Source organism: Brachionichthys hirsutus, chromosome 5 (assembly GCF_040956055.1).
Source record: "Brachionichthys hirsutus isolate HB-005 chromosome 5, CSIRO-AGI_Bhir_v1, whole genome shotgun sequence".
In the NCBI taxonomy this organism is placed as follows: Eukaryota; Metazoa; Chordata; class Actinopteri; order Lophiiformes; family Brachionichthyidae; genus Brachionichthys; species Brachionichthys hirsutus.
In genome coordinates this window covers 10477489-10493128 of record NC_090901.1, presented here as the reverse complement: position 1 = coordinate 10493128, position 15640 = coordinate 10477489, and the positions used below count along the sequence as shown (strand labels likewise).

General features: G+C 44.7%; 1 protein-coding gene across 1 annotated transcript; it reads right to left on the bottom strand.

Annotated features, from left to right (window-relative positions):
* Positions 1-251: 251 nt before the first annotated feature.
* hyal4 (hyaluronidase 4) lies at positions 252-2742 on the bottom strand. The gene is made up of 3 exons (XM_068738925.1): positions 1786-2742; positions 850-939; positions 252-758 (listed from the first exon to the last, which is right to left on the bottom strand). The coding sequence occupies exons 1-3, from the start codon at positions 2740-2742 to the stop codon at positions 252-254; spliced, it is 1554 nt and encodes a 517-aa protein (XP_068595026.1).
* Between the last annotated feature and the right edge of the window lie 12898 nt (positions 2743-15640).

Below are 15640 nucleotides of genomic sequence, written 5' to 3'. Positions count from 1 at the left end.
ACCTTATTCGAAACAGCTGAGCTAGTTTAGTCAGCTCTCCTCCTGAACTGAGTCACTTCAGCCAGTATTTCAGGTTCCAGTCGAAACTGCTATTCATGTTTGTCAAGTTGATCGAAAGAATGCATTAATGGTAAGTATCACTAATATTAAACGGCATTTGTTAGTATAATGATGCTCTGAGTTCAAATCCGGCAAAAGACCAGGACGTCCCCATCTTAAATCCAAACTCTTGCACCATCTCTGAGTCTCCATCATACAACGGTGCTGAAGAAAGATAAGTTCAACAGGATGACTAAGCACATCAAGCGAAGGCTGTATCTGCTCCGTGATGCTGCACTCTCCCTGCCCTCCCACCATTCACCCTGCTCGTCCTCCCACTCTGTCCTCCGCCTCTCGTGCTCATCTTCCTCCTCTTCCTCCTCCCCCCATGGCAGGTAATCCTCCCTCACTTTGTTGATGCTGTCACAACTCTCGCCCTCGTGGCCTTCGTAGCAGTGGCAGCGAAACCTCTCAGTCAGCAGCTGCAGCTCGTGTTGGGAATGCCACCCTGTGACGGAGAACTCCTCCTCCGTGGAGAGTTGGATGCGGTAGCTGTTGGCGCTCAGGTGGAGGTAGTGGCGGGCAAGAGGGTCCCGTCGGACGCATCGACCATTCCCCTGGCACAGAAAGTCGCTGCAAACCTCGGCAGCGCGAGTCACGTTGGTGATGTACTGACCCAGGCGGTACTTCAGAAAGGCCTTCACCTTGGTACAGTTGTGCTGCGTAAACAAAACCACTTAAGTCTCACCAAAAAACAAGAGAGAGAGCAGGTTGGTTTCACGGGCCATCAGAGGTAGCAAAGACACCCACCCTGGAAGAAGTCAGGTTCAGGTCTCCCCAGATGACAAATCCCGCAGCTCCCAGAGCAGCACTCTCCCCGATGGTATGAATCAAGTCTTTCTGCAGAGAGCACACAAGTTTAGATGTCACATGACCGGAATGTTTAAACATTGGTCCCCAATTCATTGTCCCAACCGCTTAATCCGTTATCGGGTCGCGGGCCAAGCTGGAGCCAATCCCAGCAGTCAATGGGCGAGAGGCAGGGGACACCCTGAACAAGCCGCCAGTTCATCGCAGGGCAACACAGAAGACATACAACCAGCCACACACACACTCACACCTACGGACAATTTAGCGTCACCAATCAGCATTGGTCCAAAACTTAAAAGGTACATTAGAGGTAAAAAAATATATATATTTAAGTTCACCAAAATGAAGGTTTTTTTTTCCACATAGCCCTGTTTTAACTTTGCACTCTTTTCTCTGACAAACATTTTTGGCATTTTGACTCTGCATTTACTCTGATAGCTCTAAATGTTGTTTCATTTTGTCGCATATTCCATCTTGATCTCGATTCAAATATAAACATATATGTAATTATGTATTAAATTGTGTCTGCCTGAGCAATGACCCACAAGATAGGGGTCAGATTCTTTTGAAGCCAAAACCCCAAAAACAAAGACATTTTAAAGGTCGGTCATTGAATAAAATTCCTCCAAAGACTGAACAAGTAACAGCAGTTATATACAGTATTTGTTTCACCCTGAGCTTCGTCTCTGCAGATCTCCACCAGGTGGCAGTATATGACATGGCATTTAACGCTACCACAAGTCAGTACAAGCAAACTCTTTCATTGTGTTCCAGCGTAGTGGTTGATGTAAAAACAGGAACATGAGTGTGTAAATTATGTGTAATAATGAGTTCATGGTAAAATGACTACATTATTGTGATACACGTTTTCCTTACGATGGTGAGGAAGGTCAGGGCATCATCCCTGTAGCCCAGCCTCAGATACACGTAGGTCGGGAGGTCATACTCTTTGGAAGTCAGCGAGGCGACCCGGAGCGACTCCCGGATTCTGTGCCTGGAGAAGTGCAGGTTGCTGATGCTGTTGGTGTGACTTTTTCTGATGGCCACAGATGGGAAGAGCGCTGTGCTGCTGTTCCACAGCCACTGCAGCTCGTCGTTCCTCAGCCTCTCCAGCAGAGGGCAGAAGCCCGTGTAGTTCTGCTCATGGAGGTTGTAATTGTGGCAGTCAGGGTAGAGGTAGAATCCCCAGAGAGTGTTGGGGCGAAGGAGTATCCCGAGCTGAATAGTCCTCTGCATGAACGCCCTGGCGCTCTTCTCAAACCGCCGTCGTGCCAGCTCCTCCACCTGCGACTCCGTCACGTTAACGTACGCCTTGGCGGTCAGCTCTCTTGACTTGCGGCGATAAATATCTTTCTTGTGCCAGTTACGGCTCCACTGAGGCCGCCAGAACTCCCAGTCGATGATGGCCAGCCCACGGACGTCCTCCGAAGGGATGAAGTGGTTGATGTCCTGGTAGGCCTTGAACAGGTGGAGGTCAAGGCTGCAGTTCTGAGGCAGGCCGCCATGTACGGCGACGCCCTGCGGCGTGTAGTGAGGGTAGTAGCCCAGTCGATTCGCGTAGAAAATGGTGACATTTTGGCCCGTCCACTCGGCACGTGGGCTGCCGTGGATGTGGAAGAGGCGGTCAATGTTGGTGGTGATGTTGTACTTGATTGCGCACATGTCCAGCGGGGCATTCCAAGCAGCGATGAAGGGCTTCCGGCCAATCAAAGGCAGCTTGGCAGGCTTCTGACCAAAAGCAGCATGGAAGAGCAGGAGCAGCCAAGAGCAGATGAGGGCGACAGGTGCAGCGTGGTGGGAGGAGGAGGCCCCGCCCACTGCCACGCCAGGCATCCTGGGTTTTAGAGGAAGGAGCTGTCCGTCATCCTGAGGAAAGAGAAAAGATGAGAGAAAGGAAGATCAGAGAAAAAAAAAACATGAGCAGGATGTCAACATGAATCATTTGTAGTATGATCGCTTTTAACCTTCAGCAGTCACATGACCACAACCAGGTGTCGAGAAGAGAAGACTCCAGGAATGCTGGATTTGAGCTGCCTGATGTTAGACTTGCATTAAGACAATATGGCGTCATGTCTCCTGAAAGATGCTGACAGACTAAGCAGCAGAGACAATTATCCCAAAGTCTTTAATGAGCATGTGGAACGTCTGCAGAGGCCTCTTTAACTTTGTTTTGGCCCTCTGACTGTTTTTATATTCTTTCTGTGTGACGATTTTATGCAAAACTGGTCATCTACAGCTTCTGCTATGTAAATCTGCTCCTGTTTAACTGCCGAAGGTTCTGGGCTATGAACCAATAACAGCTGCAAGCCTGTGCTTTTACATTGTGATTCTGAGTAAACAGTTTTTCCATGTTGAAGTAGCTAGAAACTGCACAAAGAAAGGAAAAAAAAATAAACACCTTTTATTTCCAGTTGTTAACATTTTATTCAAAAGTCCTTGCCTGTAGAAAGCACCAATTATTTTCAAGGATTTTATGTGAAATACTATCACAATTTCTGCTCGCCCGTTGATGACTTATGATCATACACTCAGATTCTCTCGTGATCATTTGCTGTCCTGACAGACGTGAGCAGTTCTTTTTACATTTCCGTGACTTCCAAAGGTCAGAGATCGCTGCGCAGGAGCTCGTTGACACCCAGGATCACGGTGAGAGGACTCAGGCTGGATAGATCGCGGCTACTTTCCTGTCGACATCCAACCCTCCTCTGACCAGAGCTGAAACCTCAGGCCATAATAACAGGCCTCCCTGCCAGAAGTCTCAGTGCTGGCTGTGCCGCCGCTTCCCACCATGCATCCAGAGACCAGTCAAGCCAACCTCTGCACTTCATAGCCGCTCTGTGTCACACACCAGTTCAAGCTGATTCATTATTGCCCCGCTATGGGCAACCATCTCTAACCCAGGCTGACACTGGCTGAACTTTTCTCCTACTTTTTAACATTGGATAGACTGCATTGATGATAGAACACATGCAGGGACTTATTTTCTGATGCAGAGTAACATCATCTCATGATCATTTTTATTTTCCCTGTTGGTTTGGGAATAATTGGACAAATGTAATTTGTGAAAACCGCTCACTGTTCAAAGCCAACTGTGCTGCACAGCAGCGTGGCTGGATAATGTCTCGCAGTGGGAGCAGAAATCCTCACTGGATTTATACTATGATGAGATGATCCTTCATTTAAGGTGTGGATAACATCAGATATCCCGGTTTGAGTCCAACTTCCTTCTCATCAAAAGTCCAGACTGCTGAGTGGATCACAAGTCTGGGTCGCCCCATCAGACTCGATAGGACCAAGCCTTCGCGTGCGGCGGTGATAAAAGGAGGTGGGAGCAGTTTCTACTTGAGAGTATTGGAATTCATATTTAAAGTTTGGCTTTTGGCGTCAAAGCGAATGATTTATCCCGAGCAGTTTGGAGCCGGGGGGGGTCTGGCATTGATTATAAGAGAAGAGTTTGTTGATGTCTGTGGTTCTTCTGGAACGGCTCCACTCATTGAGCTAAAACGAGAAAGGGACGGGACTAATTTTACGTGTCTGTTGGAACGTTCGGGTGAACTTGAGCTGCAGAGTTTAACATTTTCTTCTGGCCTCTTTGCAAAATGTCCGAATCAGGTGATGAGTGGTGAAGGTGAAGATGTTACAAGGCAGGGATGTGAGGGCGCCATCCTGCAGCTCTCTTCAGATGTGAGAGAGGAGGATGCCAGGAGAGGATGAAGGCCGATCCCAGAATCAAGCCGATCCCTTGATCAAGGGCCACGGGGAAGGGGCCAGATCCCCCCCCCCCTTGTTCCAACGGAGGCCTGATCTCACCAAGTCACATTACCAGAAGCAGCCAGGTTCTGAAAACATTTCATTCTGCAGTCGGGTAGTTTACCAGAGCTATCCAGAGAGGATAAATAGAACATTGTGCTCCACACTCATGACTGCCTTGGCTGCCCGAGGTGATGTCTTCATACGTCTTGTTTTGCCTGGTCAAATAGTCCCAAAGCGTGGTGATGGTAATATGACAAAACATTCCTCAGTAACTGCATCATGACTTCCCACGATCACGCAAAACTGACATCTGGAGGAAAAACAGCCATTCCAACAAATCATCGAATGAGTTCCTCACTTGAGAGCTGAAAACTAAAATCACATTTAACTGTCAGATGGAGAAAACAGCTGGATGAGCTGAGTGGGAGAGCGAAGCGGATCTGATGAAGTTAAAAATAATGATTTAAAAAAACCAATTGTTTCAAACAGAGCCCGGAGAGGAGCCTTGTTTACCTCCCGGTTTGTTTACTTGGTCACTGATGAGCCATTTGAAGTGGCTAGTAGCTGACTAGCCACTTCAAATGCTAATTATTTGGATGACATGTTATTATTTATTTTATCATTTTTGGCCAATGCACAGGATTCTATTTATATACCGAGTCTAAGTCAAATCAAAATCACGTGTCTACGATATATTTATAATCAATGGAGCCACCGATCTTGAAATCAGCCATGCACATGCACTGAACCGCTGTGGACCAGTTCAATTTAATGGTGAAGTTACTTTTCTAGAGGATCTTTTTAGATTTCTGTCTCCTTAATAGAATGAACTTGAAGCAAACACGTTCATGTGTTGTATTTATATATATATCATTATTGGTCACTCCATCAACTGAAGGCAGAGCATTGGACAGATTAACAGCAGGGCTCAAAGCACGATCCTGAAATCATGTGAGCTCCTCAGGACTTCAGCTTCTGATAATTAACCCCAGGCAAGCGACTGTGTGTAAAACAACAAGTTCCCATAAACAGAAAAGTACTTTTCATAGACGAGCTTTAATCTCGCTGTTCATTCCTCAAATCTGTGACCTCCTGCGTTGCTGTTTACTGTAAGCTGCAATGAGTCAGAGCATCTGCTCAATGACTGGAAGTCTGGAACGCCACCTGAAGAGCGCTTTCAACGTCTCCATTGCAGCTGGTTGTAAAAACACAACTCAGATACTTGAGTAATGCAATGCTGTACATCTGATCTCTAAATTAAAGCAACTCTCTCCGCTGCCAACATTCCTGGCATGACAATCCACCCCTTGCCGTTCCTGCATCAACAAAAACAGACACTCGTGCTCTGACACCCAGAGCTGGCGCCTCCGTCGGGGAGTAAACCCACATTTTGCTTTCCTGCTGTGATTTTTGCCAAGAGGAAACTGAGAAAAACAAGCTTTCAGCAGCGAAAACTTTGTACCTGTGTTTGACAGCTCTCCTGCAGATGCTGCGCTCCGAGCAATAAACATCCGTCCGGCAGGGAGGTGGGGGGCTCTTCCTCGGGGTCACCACGGGGGTCATGGTGGCCCTCCGTCCCGTCCCTCCAGTGGATTTGAATTCATTCCCTTTGTCAGTCTGAAACACAAACCACTCATCCACACTTATATATAGCCGAGAGGAGAAGGAGGAGAAAGCGTCATCACCACCACAACACAGCGATTAGAGAACAGAGAGGGAGGGAGGGAGGGCGTGAGAGAGAGAGAGCGAGAGGGAGGGAGGGGGAGGGAGGGCGTGAGACAGAGAGAGAGAGAGAGAGTGAGAGACAGAGTGAGAGTGAGAGAGAGGTAGCAAGGGACGACATGAGACAGAGAGAGAGAGAGAGAGAGAGAGGGAGGGAGAGAGAGAGAGGGAGGGAGAGAGAGAGAGGGAGAGAGAGAGAGGGAGGGAGAGAGAGAGAGGTTTTAAATCCCTGTGAGTTTCTCTGAGGTCGGATCCTCCCGGGAAGAAGGAGTCTCTTCTCATCCACTTCAATCAGCATCAGAAAGGAAGATGCATGTAGACACAAAGTTGTAATCAAAAAATGCCTGTGTGTGCTTGTGGGTGTATTCTTGTGTGTTTGTTTGTGTATTCTTGTGTGTTTGTTTGTGCTCCTGCACTTCTGTATTTAAACATACGCCACCATAAAAATATGTTTTTAAGGTTGAAGTAGCAGGAAAACAAAAATGTTAAGTCTCTATATTTCAGCATATTTGGAGTTTGTGGAAACTTGTATTTCAATATAAATATATACTATTTGATGTCAATGTTTTGTTTTTAATCTGGATTCTTATTAAAATGAAAGATAAAAAAAGAAAATCTTGTAAAATATGCATTCAATTTACTCACTAAAAATGACAGTCATAAAGGGGTCCGATATGAACTATCGTGAAAAATGTCTTCTGGATCTGATTCAGAATGAGGTCAGGAAAAAATATTGCATTTTAACATTGAAAACTGCATTTATGAATTCAAAAATCAGTTAAAAATACACATAAACTCTGATTCACTTTTACTTTTCATGGTTGTTGTATAACGATACCAATAACAATCTAGAACCTTTTGATGATGATCCAGATCACCATGTGGACGGTGTAAATCCAGTTAGGAGGGGAATGAGCTGCTTAGCGGAGGTCTGTGCTCTCCGAGTGCTTTTCTAGTTAAATAACTAAATTATGTCTGCAAAAATCAAGGAAGAAGAAGAAGACATGCAAACAAACTAGAATGTATTTAAAAATTCGAGAAATGTATCAGGCCTCAAGGATTCCCATGATGCATTTCTGCTGAGCTCCTTTCGTGTACAACAGGCCTGTGTTTAAAATAGGAATGTTGAAAGATTCAACAGACTGTATGTTAACAGAGCGATTCTGTAGCTGCGCCCTGGTCTTGAATGTTGCTGCACAATGAGCTGGGAAATCCCATTTGCTATTTCTCCACTCAAAACCACATAAACTCAAGACATCTAGAAAATCTCTGCAGCAGAGAGAACTGAGAATCATCCCATGACTAAATGCCGGGTTGTCTTTACAGTTTTCAGATCAATCCAACATTTTTCAGATTTGTGTATTGATGATTTGTATTCTGGCTTCTCTGTGCAGCACAGTGGGGGAGGGGGGGGGGGAACCGTGCTTGATGACAGGCGTGTCATCTGTGTGGACTCTGCACTTGAACGCAGCCCAGGCTGAGATTCCAGTGGTTCCCCACACAGGCTTTTACAACCAGGAGACCAAAGTCACCGTGAACTCCACCGCGCCGACCCCGGCGGTTTAATATGGGCACGGATTTTCCCTGAAGTGTTTTCATTCTGAGTAAATATTTAATCCAAACATGCATTTACAGCGATTTCAATATGCAGGAAAAAAAATAGTTTGTATTTCAGGTTATTATTACTAGAGCTGTTTGTACATCAGTAAATCCTTGCCCTCGTGCTTCTGAGTATCAGGAGCATTTTTCCTCCATCCTTCCAGTTGTTCTAGATCTACAGATGTATTCCTCCTACGAGAGCAAAGTTCACACAAGCTCTGACAGTAAGACCACTGACTTCACTTTATTAGTATTCTCGTAGGCTGATGGAATCATTCTATAAACCTTCTTCTGCTGGTTAACAGACGAGACTGGACTCACCTGGTTTTCTACAGAGGCCATGGAATGCTCAGACCTGTGAAGGGCCAACAGGAGGCGTCCCCCCCGAGCCTGGAATAGGAAATCGACTAAGGATGAGCCGGCTCCATATGAGCCGACGTTTCCCAGACGGACACGTTTCTGTGGCCGTTAGGCTCGGCTTCACTTTCATCAGCATGCATGATTATAATGTACAAAATACTCACACGAGATCGAAACTTCTTCTCCTTTGTTCCACAGAGGAAACAAAAGGTTAAGCAGAAAACCAAAGACATACCAGAAACCGCCGTTATGACTTCAGGACTCGAGGGCTTGTGTGTTTTTTGTTTAAATCTTGGGAGCCGTCCTTCGATCTTTTTTTCCCCTCCTGTCTTCTGCATAGTTACTCATCAGACACTCCCTCAGAGCTCTCTGAAGTCTACAGGTGCTGCAGTTGCTGCTGAGGCTAACCACTCGATTACATCACACACACACACACACGCACGCACACGCATGCATGCACAAACACACTCACACAGGAGCAGGACAGTATTTAGATTCTCTGCATTTCTGCATAGAAATAGAGACACTCCTTGGTGACGTCACTGGCGTCCGATTGTGCTTTCTGGTCCTCACAACCGACATGCAGCCAGACGCACTAAAAACAAAGTTGTGTCTTGGCAAATTCCTGTGTTGCTTCCAGGTGACACTTCCTGGATAAAAGTTGATTTCCATTAAAGCAAGGAAAACCTTGGAAAAGGTTTAAAGGAATGTGACAAAAACAAAAAAAACATTGAGTGAGGAGTTTCAGCTGCGGCTGTGGCCGTGCCTTCGTGTTTCCTTTGTTGCACGAATGCCATTTTGAGGTCAGCATGGTGGCGTCGGGTTAGCGCTGTCACAGCACATGTAAGGAGGGTTCTTGGTTCAGATCCACCTGAGGGTCCGGGTCTGTTCTGCATGCAGGGTGAATGTCTGTGTCTGTGGTTGCCATTGGTTTCTCCGGCTTACTCCCGCGGGCAAAAACAGGCAGCATTTAAACCTTCGTGTTTTACGTTTCAGATGAACCAGTGACCACGCGAAAGCCCAGTGTAGACTTTCTGAAATGCCTTCATTCGTTCTTATATTGAACTAATAGAAACATGCCCACATCGGTACCAGACCACCAGAGCAAAGCCAGAATGTCCCGGGTTGAGTGAAGCCTGGAGGTGACTGGGAGGATCGCTTCCACTCGGAAGACAGTTTGCATCTCGTGTGAAATGAAATGTCTCCATCCTTTTTCCTGAAGCTCACCGCATAGTTCCCGTGCCTGTATTTAACCAAAGAGAGCTTTGATGTCGGCCGCAAGTCAGAAAGGCTTTTTATGGCACGAAGGATTCGTGCATCAGACGCCGGCGCTGATGAGAAACTGGTGCATCGGAAGGAGACGCCGGGGACGAATGGAAAACTGTTGGTACCTGACGAACGCTCCAGAGCGTCAAACGGGGTTCCTTTGGTGAAATTAAATCCCCCCCCCAATTAAATGCATTAAATACATGGTTTTGATTTGAGGGAACTGAAGCATCTTGAGTTCTTGGAAACGTAAAACTTCACATCACCTCCGTAAGTGTCCCTGAACTTTTCTCCGTGGCTATTTTCGGATTGATTTTCAGCCCCTTTGGTGTTTTCGGTGCACCATTAAGACGACTCCACCTTCCAAGTGCCTCCATAAGCTCAATAAAGAGTGGACTAGAAGGGTTGAACTCTCGAACGCACCGACGCTGTTGGAGACGAATGCAAACTCACAGGCTGATTTCGTGAGACCTTCGACCCCAGCGAGCGTGAAGGAAGCCACATTCCAGTGGGCGGGAGGGCTGTGTTGAATTCTTCTGATTCGATTCCAGCACCTCTGGATGAAAGGCCTCTGGATGAAAGGCCCACCCCGAACCCATGCAACTCTCTCCTTCTCTTTCCGCATCCCCTCAGTGAAACCTCGGCGTCACTAGCGGCGACAGTCAGAACCTCCTGACGAACACATGGATCGTGTTAGAGACATGTCGGTGCTCAGACTGCACGGATCCTCGCGCCACTTCAAAGGTTTCCACCGTAACGAGGCATCGCGCTGCCTGCAGGGGAAGTTTAAGCCGAGGGTCAGTTTGTGTTCATTACTTACTGTATAAGACAGAGTTAGAAAATGAGCTGCTGCAGGATGATGGATGACAGAAATGTCATTTAGCTTCGCGTACTTGTGACGCTGCCGTTGAAGGTCGTCGCCTCTTCACCTTGATTTGACGTATTTGTGTTTAACTAGCATCTGCTTTAGTTTTAAAATCCATTCGTGTCCCTTTGCAGTTTTTAAACTCCTGTTGATCTTTTCCAAACCACTTCTGAAGTTTTCAGATTTCCTTCCAAGCATTCATTCATTTCTTCTCTCCAGGAAGACTTGACACTCCCTCTGCAATAATCTATGCCAGTCAGCATTTTGTTCTCTTTGGATGCTTAGAGAAATTATTTAAAATATTTATCTTTACACTTTTTTTTATAAAACACATGCTAATCTAAATCTTTTTTTTTTTTAACTAGAAAAGCACTCAGAGAGAGCAGAGCTCCTCCGAGCAGCTCATTCCCCTCCTAATTGGATTTACACCGTCCACATGGTGATCTGGATCATCATAAAGGAGGTTCTAAGTTGTTCTTGGTATCTTTATACACCAACCATGAAAAGTAAAAGTGAATCAGAGTGTATTTTTAACTCATTTTTGAATCCGTAAATGGAGTTTTCAATATTAAAATGTAATCATTTTCCTGACCTCATTCTGGATCAGATCCAGAAGGCATTTTCCATGATAGTTTATATCAGACCCCTTTATGACTGTGATTTTTGATGAGTTAATTGAATGCATATTTGACAAGATATGATTTAGATTTCTTTTACAGGATCCAGTCCGGATGAAATCTGGTGATAAAATAGAGCATATAATATATAATAACGGCTGTAATGCCATTATATAGATTTTACATTCTTTATAAATGGGTCCGGCACATAGTTTAGGTGTGGTGGAACCTCTATACTCTCCATGATCCAGATTATGCGCCAGATCTGCATGTAATTTGACACAAGCAGCACAGTGGCAGGAGTCTTCCCATGCATGAGCATTTTTGCACATGCTTTGACATTGGCAGCCTGCATGTTGAAGAGAGTGAAAAAATGAAGCAGAATCTGAATCTGCCCTCGGGCCTCTGGATATGAAATCTTTACAAAGAAGAAAACTTTCTGAAAACATGCTCAAACCTCACCTCACTGCCCCGTCAGTGCATCACACACGCAAGAAAACCAAGAGAAACATTCAATCAGCCGTGATTCCAGGAACTGACACCAAGCCTGCCAGGTACAATCATTAACGCAGGTAAGACAGAAATGATTATCCAGTGATCTGCGAGAGCGTTTCTCACACAGCCACTTGGCTTTCCCTTGAACTCGCCAGTGAAACTTACCTCATGTTTGCTTTACATTGGGACTGCCAGTTTTCCCCAGCAGTTATATTATTGTTTCTCATGCCATCCCTTCGCCCACCCACCTCTTTCTGTGTTTTATGGCTTTGGAGGGGCTTCACAGAGATGCTGATCTGAGAGGTTGAGTGGATTCAGGATCAACAGTCTGACGCCGGGGGAGGGGGGGGGGGGCTCAACTGGCGGCCAAGCCGTGTTTTTATTGGAGGAGACGTCTCCTACTGACCGTGATGAACTGCTTCTCTTCTTACAACGCCATGCTAGGCCTGAGGTTGAGTTAGCCTTTTGTTAAGCTGCCATTGTGGCTGATAAACGCTCAGTCAGATCATTGAGACTTTTTTTTGTTCCACATCTCAGGATTCTTGATATCGTTACTCGTATTCAGAAAAATGGCTGTGGATATTTCCGGACCATGCAAAAACGGAACTACATGATTTCGGCGACGGATGGCACGCTGGTGCAGTGGGTAGCGCTGTTGACTCACAGCAAGAAGGTTCTTACAGGAACTGGCAGCATGGGAATCTGGAAAAGGTGAGCCTTTAAAGGCCTGCCAAGAAGCTCCCTCGTTGTTTTCAAACTTCAAGCTTGCAAACGAACCAAACAGCAGCAGGTTCCCTTTTCGTATGTGTAATCAAATGTTGCAATGGGGGGGTGATGGGCTTTCCTTTCCCGAGGGCTGCTCTGCATTGTAACTGCGTTTGCTTACAGAAACCCAGAAGAGAAGTCGGTGTCGGTGTTTTGTTGGAGCGGAGATGTCTTATTCATCTTCTCTGTCAGCGGTCAATGTTTAGACCGTGTGAATTGTCTTGTGTACGCCGGTCATAAATGTTTCTCTTCCAGTCTGTAATCAATCAACAGCAGGAGAGAGGCAGAGGAGGAGCGACGAAGAGGTGATGAACTGTCAATCACGGCTGCGGCCCGAAGTCGTGGACAGTTTCAATCAGTCTGCTTCAACATTCTGGGTCAACCACAAGCACTTTATTGTTTGTTTCAGTGACAAATTGAGCCATTAAAAAAAAAAAAAAAAAAAAAAATTCTTGGAGTTTGATCCTATTAAAATTAATAAAAGGTAAAAACACCAGACCTTTCATTTTTAAGATCAAGGTCCTTTTGAAGCTTCAGTATTTATTTGGTAGACCACTGGTAAAATAAAGTGACATTTTCCTCTTGAAAGTCTGTTAGTTTGAAAGAAAACGTCTTTCTGTCGTTGCGTCTCTGCAGACTTGAACAACCAGAGTCACGGCTGACACTGAGCTGAAGCTGGTTATGATTCTTAGTTCAAGTACAGGATCTGTCTGATGTCTGCGGCTTTTAAAATGGCAGGTGTTTGGTTTCCGTATACTTTATTTGACATATTCACGTTGACTCTGGAAAGTGGATTTATTCCAGCAGAGTGTTTTAGAATGTGGACTCTTTAAATGTGGTTGTTGAAGGAAGCGAGACCTGCTTTTAAACCATCAAACTGCTACATGTTATAACTTTCACTGATATAATTTCACGTTCTCAGGTTTGTGTTAGGGAGATGAAGCAGGCAGATGAAGCTGTGAGGACCATTGCCTTCTGATTACTCTCTTAGTTGTCAATCATCATCATCGAATCATGAAAGTGTCACGTTGTCAGGATGATTCAGGCTCTGTTAAAGTCACATTAACAGCGTGGAAGAAACCTGGTTGAGGTGTTCTCTGAGGATAAACTGATTTGTTCATGTCGTGTCACAAAAAATTCTCAATAAACTTTCATAATTTGCACCAATATTTTGAATTAAGATTAGGGTGAGAAAAATCCGTTCTGCCATGTGAGAAGCTGTACACGGGTAGGATGCCTGCAATGGCAATTATAGCATCATGGTTTAGATTGAGAGTAGTGCAGTGGTTAGCGCTGTTGCCTCACCACAAGAAAGGTCACAGGTTTGAATTCGAATTGTGGCCTTTCATGTTTTCCCTGTGTCTGCGTAGGTGAACATGTCTCACCATCCGGCTTCCTCCCACCACCAAAAACATGCAAATTAGGTCAATTGGTTACACTAAATTTTCCATAGGTGTGTGTGTGTGTGCGTGTGCGTGTGTGTGTTTGTGTGTGTGAATGATTGTCTGTCTTTGTGTGGCCCTGCAATGAACTGGCGGCTTGTCAAAGCTTGTACCCCACCTCTAAGTTTTGCTGGATACTTTTAACTTTTAAATAAAAAGATAATGCTAAATAACTTCACTTTTATCATCATTTATCTCAGATGTGGTTTTTTGGCACTCACTCATACACTTGAGCTTCACGTAAACTTCACTGAGATCACAGATTCAGGTTTCCTCACTCCAGATAAAAAGATGATTGCAAGTGGAAAACCTAAAGTATATGTTTCAAAATGGCCCCTCAAAAACAAAAATCAGACTCACCAAAGATGGATGGGCCAACAATTTTCGCATGTCTCCATCTGTAAATACTTTTTATTTTTTACATTTCAAAATTACACGGATCTAATGGGACCATGTCTGCATGAAATATTTTAATGTCTGTTTAAAATAAAATTATTCACAGACACATCAGGGTCACTTCTTATTTCCGTTACTGCAACTACCACTGCAAGTTTAATTATGACAAATTCTAATACTAGTACAACTACCAATACCACAAGTGACTCAAGCACGACACTACGCCACACAACTCTGGTGAATCGTTGTCGACAACTTCCCCCAAAGAATGTGTCTCTTAAACAGAGACTTTCTATACAAGCGTGGAATCAAACGATGCATTGATTATCATGCAGTGTGACATCAAAGTCGAACATTCTGACACCGTGACAACCTTGTTTGACTTCTGTCATCACTCACACTCTGTTCTTCACACGTTCCTGGGCTGGTGTGGCTCCGTGTCGGCAGCCCACCGTCACTGAACTTAAATAGTGGAAACATAAAGATTTGATGTAACAATAAAATGTGCTTGCACACATCTGGCCAGTAATGGCAACCCTCTGCTGCAGATTGGTTGAACAGCAAGAGTTGAGATTGATCCAAGAAGTAGTTCCAGCATCAAACTCATCCCAAAGCCACTGTTTTGCATTTTAATTTTTTTTTTGAGCAGTAATTTAACCGAGAGCTTTATCGCTGCTGGTGGGGCGTTATTATTCTAACCACATCCTGACGCGAGCTCTGTACTTATCTTTCTTTCCGAGGGTGAGTTTTGTTCTCCAGAGGGTTTGAAAAAAGAAAGATGCCTTTTCAGTATTTCATTTGTGGTAATTCATTCATTCAGAAAAAGCAATGCGAACATATCACAAATCAAGTTTTGCACAAGCCTTTGCACCCACCACTTCATGCAGTGAAAACTACCAGATTATAAATTAAAAGAAACTCACACGGCCTTCGTCGTTAACATTTACGTCACCATGCAGCTCACGGATCCTTCAGAGGCTGCAGATGAAACATTTCTGTTAAAGACCAAAAGCTGGAAATCCAGTGTAATAATAATAATAGAGACATTTAATATAAAGCTGAAACACATCAGAGAACAAAACTCACCCTCAGAAAGAAAGATAAGTACAGAGCTCGCATGCAGCTTGAGTTTATTTATTATTTATCTTTACGTTGTGCGTCTGGGATTCTTTTTCACGAGGAACTTTTTAGAAATGCAGATATGAATTTTGTCTGGCTCAGATTTCCCTGAGAGCTCTATTTCAAACGTGGGATAATGAAATATAACACATTGTCTCTGTTTGTTTGAATCGACCGACAACTACATAAACTGTCACCATTGTTCACATCGTGGCCTATCTGAGCTTCTAGTTTATGCAGCTCTATTCAAGATTGATCTACAAATGTTTGACTTTCCTGCTGTGAAAAATCATCTGAAAGGCTTCTGCTCATTTCTCTCCTGCTGTGAGTGT

Coding starts and splice junctions, on each gene's coding strand:
- hyal4 (XM_068738925.1), bottom strand. CDS start 2,742: ATGCCTGGCGTGGCAGTGGGCGGGGCCTCCTCCTCCCACCACGCTGCA. Junction 940..1,785: donor CCCTGACCTTCCTCACCATC/GTAAGGAAAACG, acceptor TGCTCTCTGCAG/AAAGACTTGATTCATACCAT. Junction 759..849: donor TGAACCTGACTTCTTCCAGG/GTGGGTGTCTTT, acceptor TTGTTTACGCAG/CACAACTGTACCAAGGTGAA.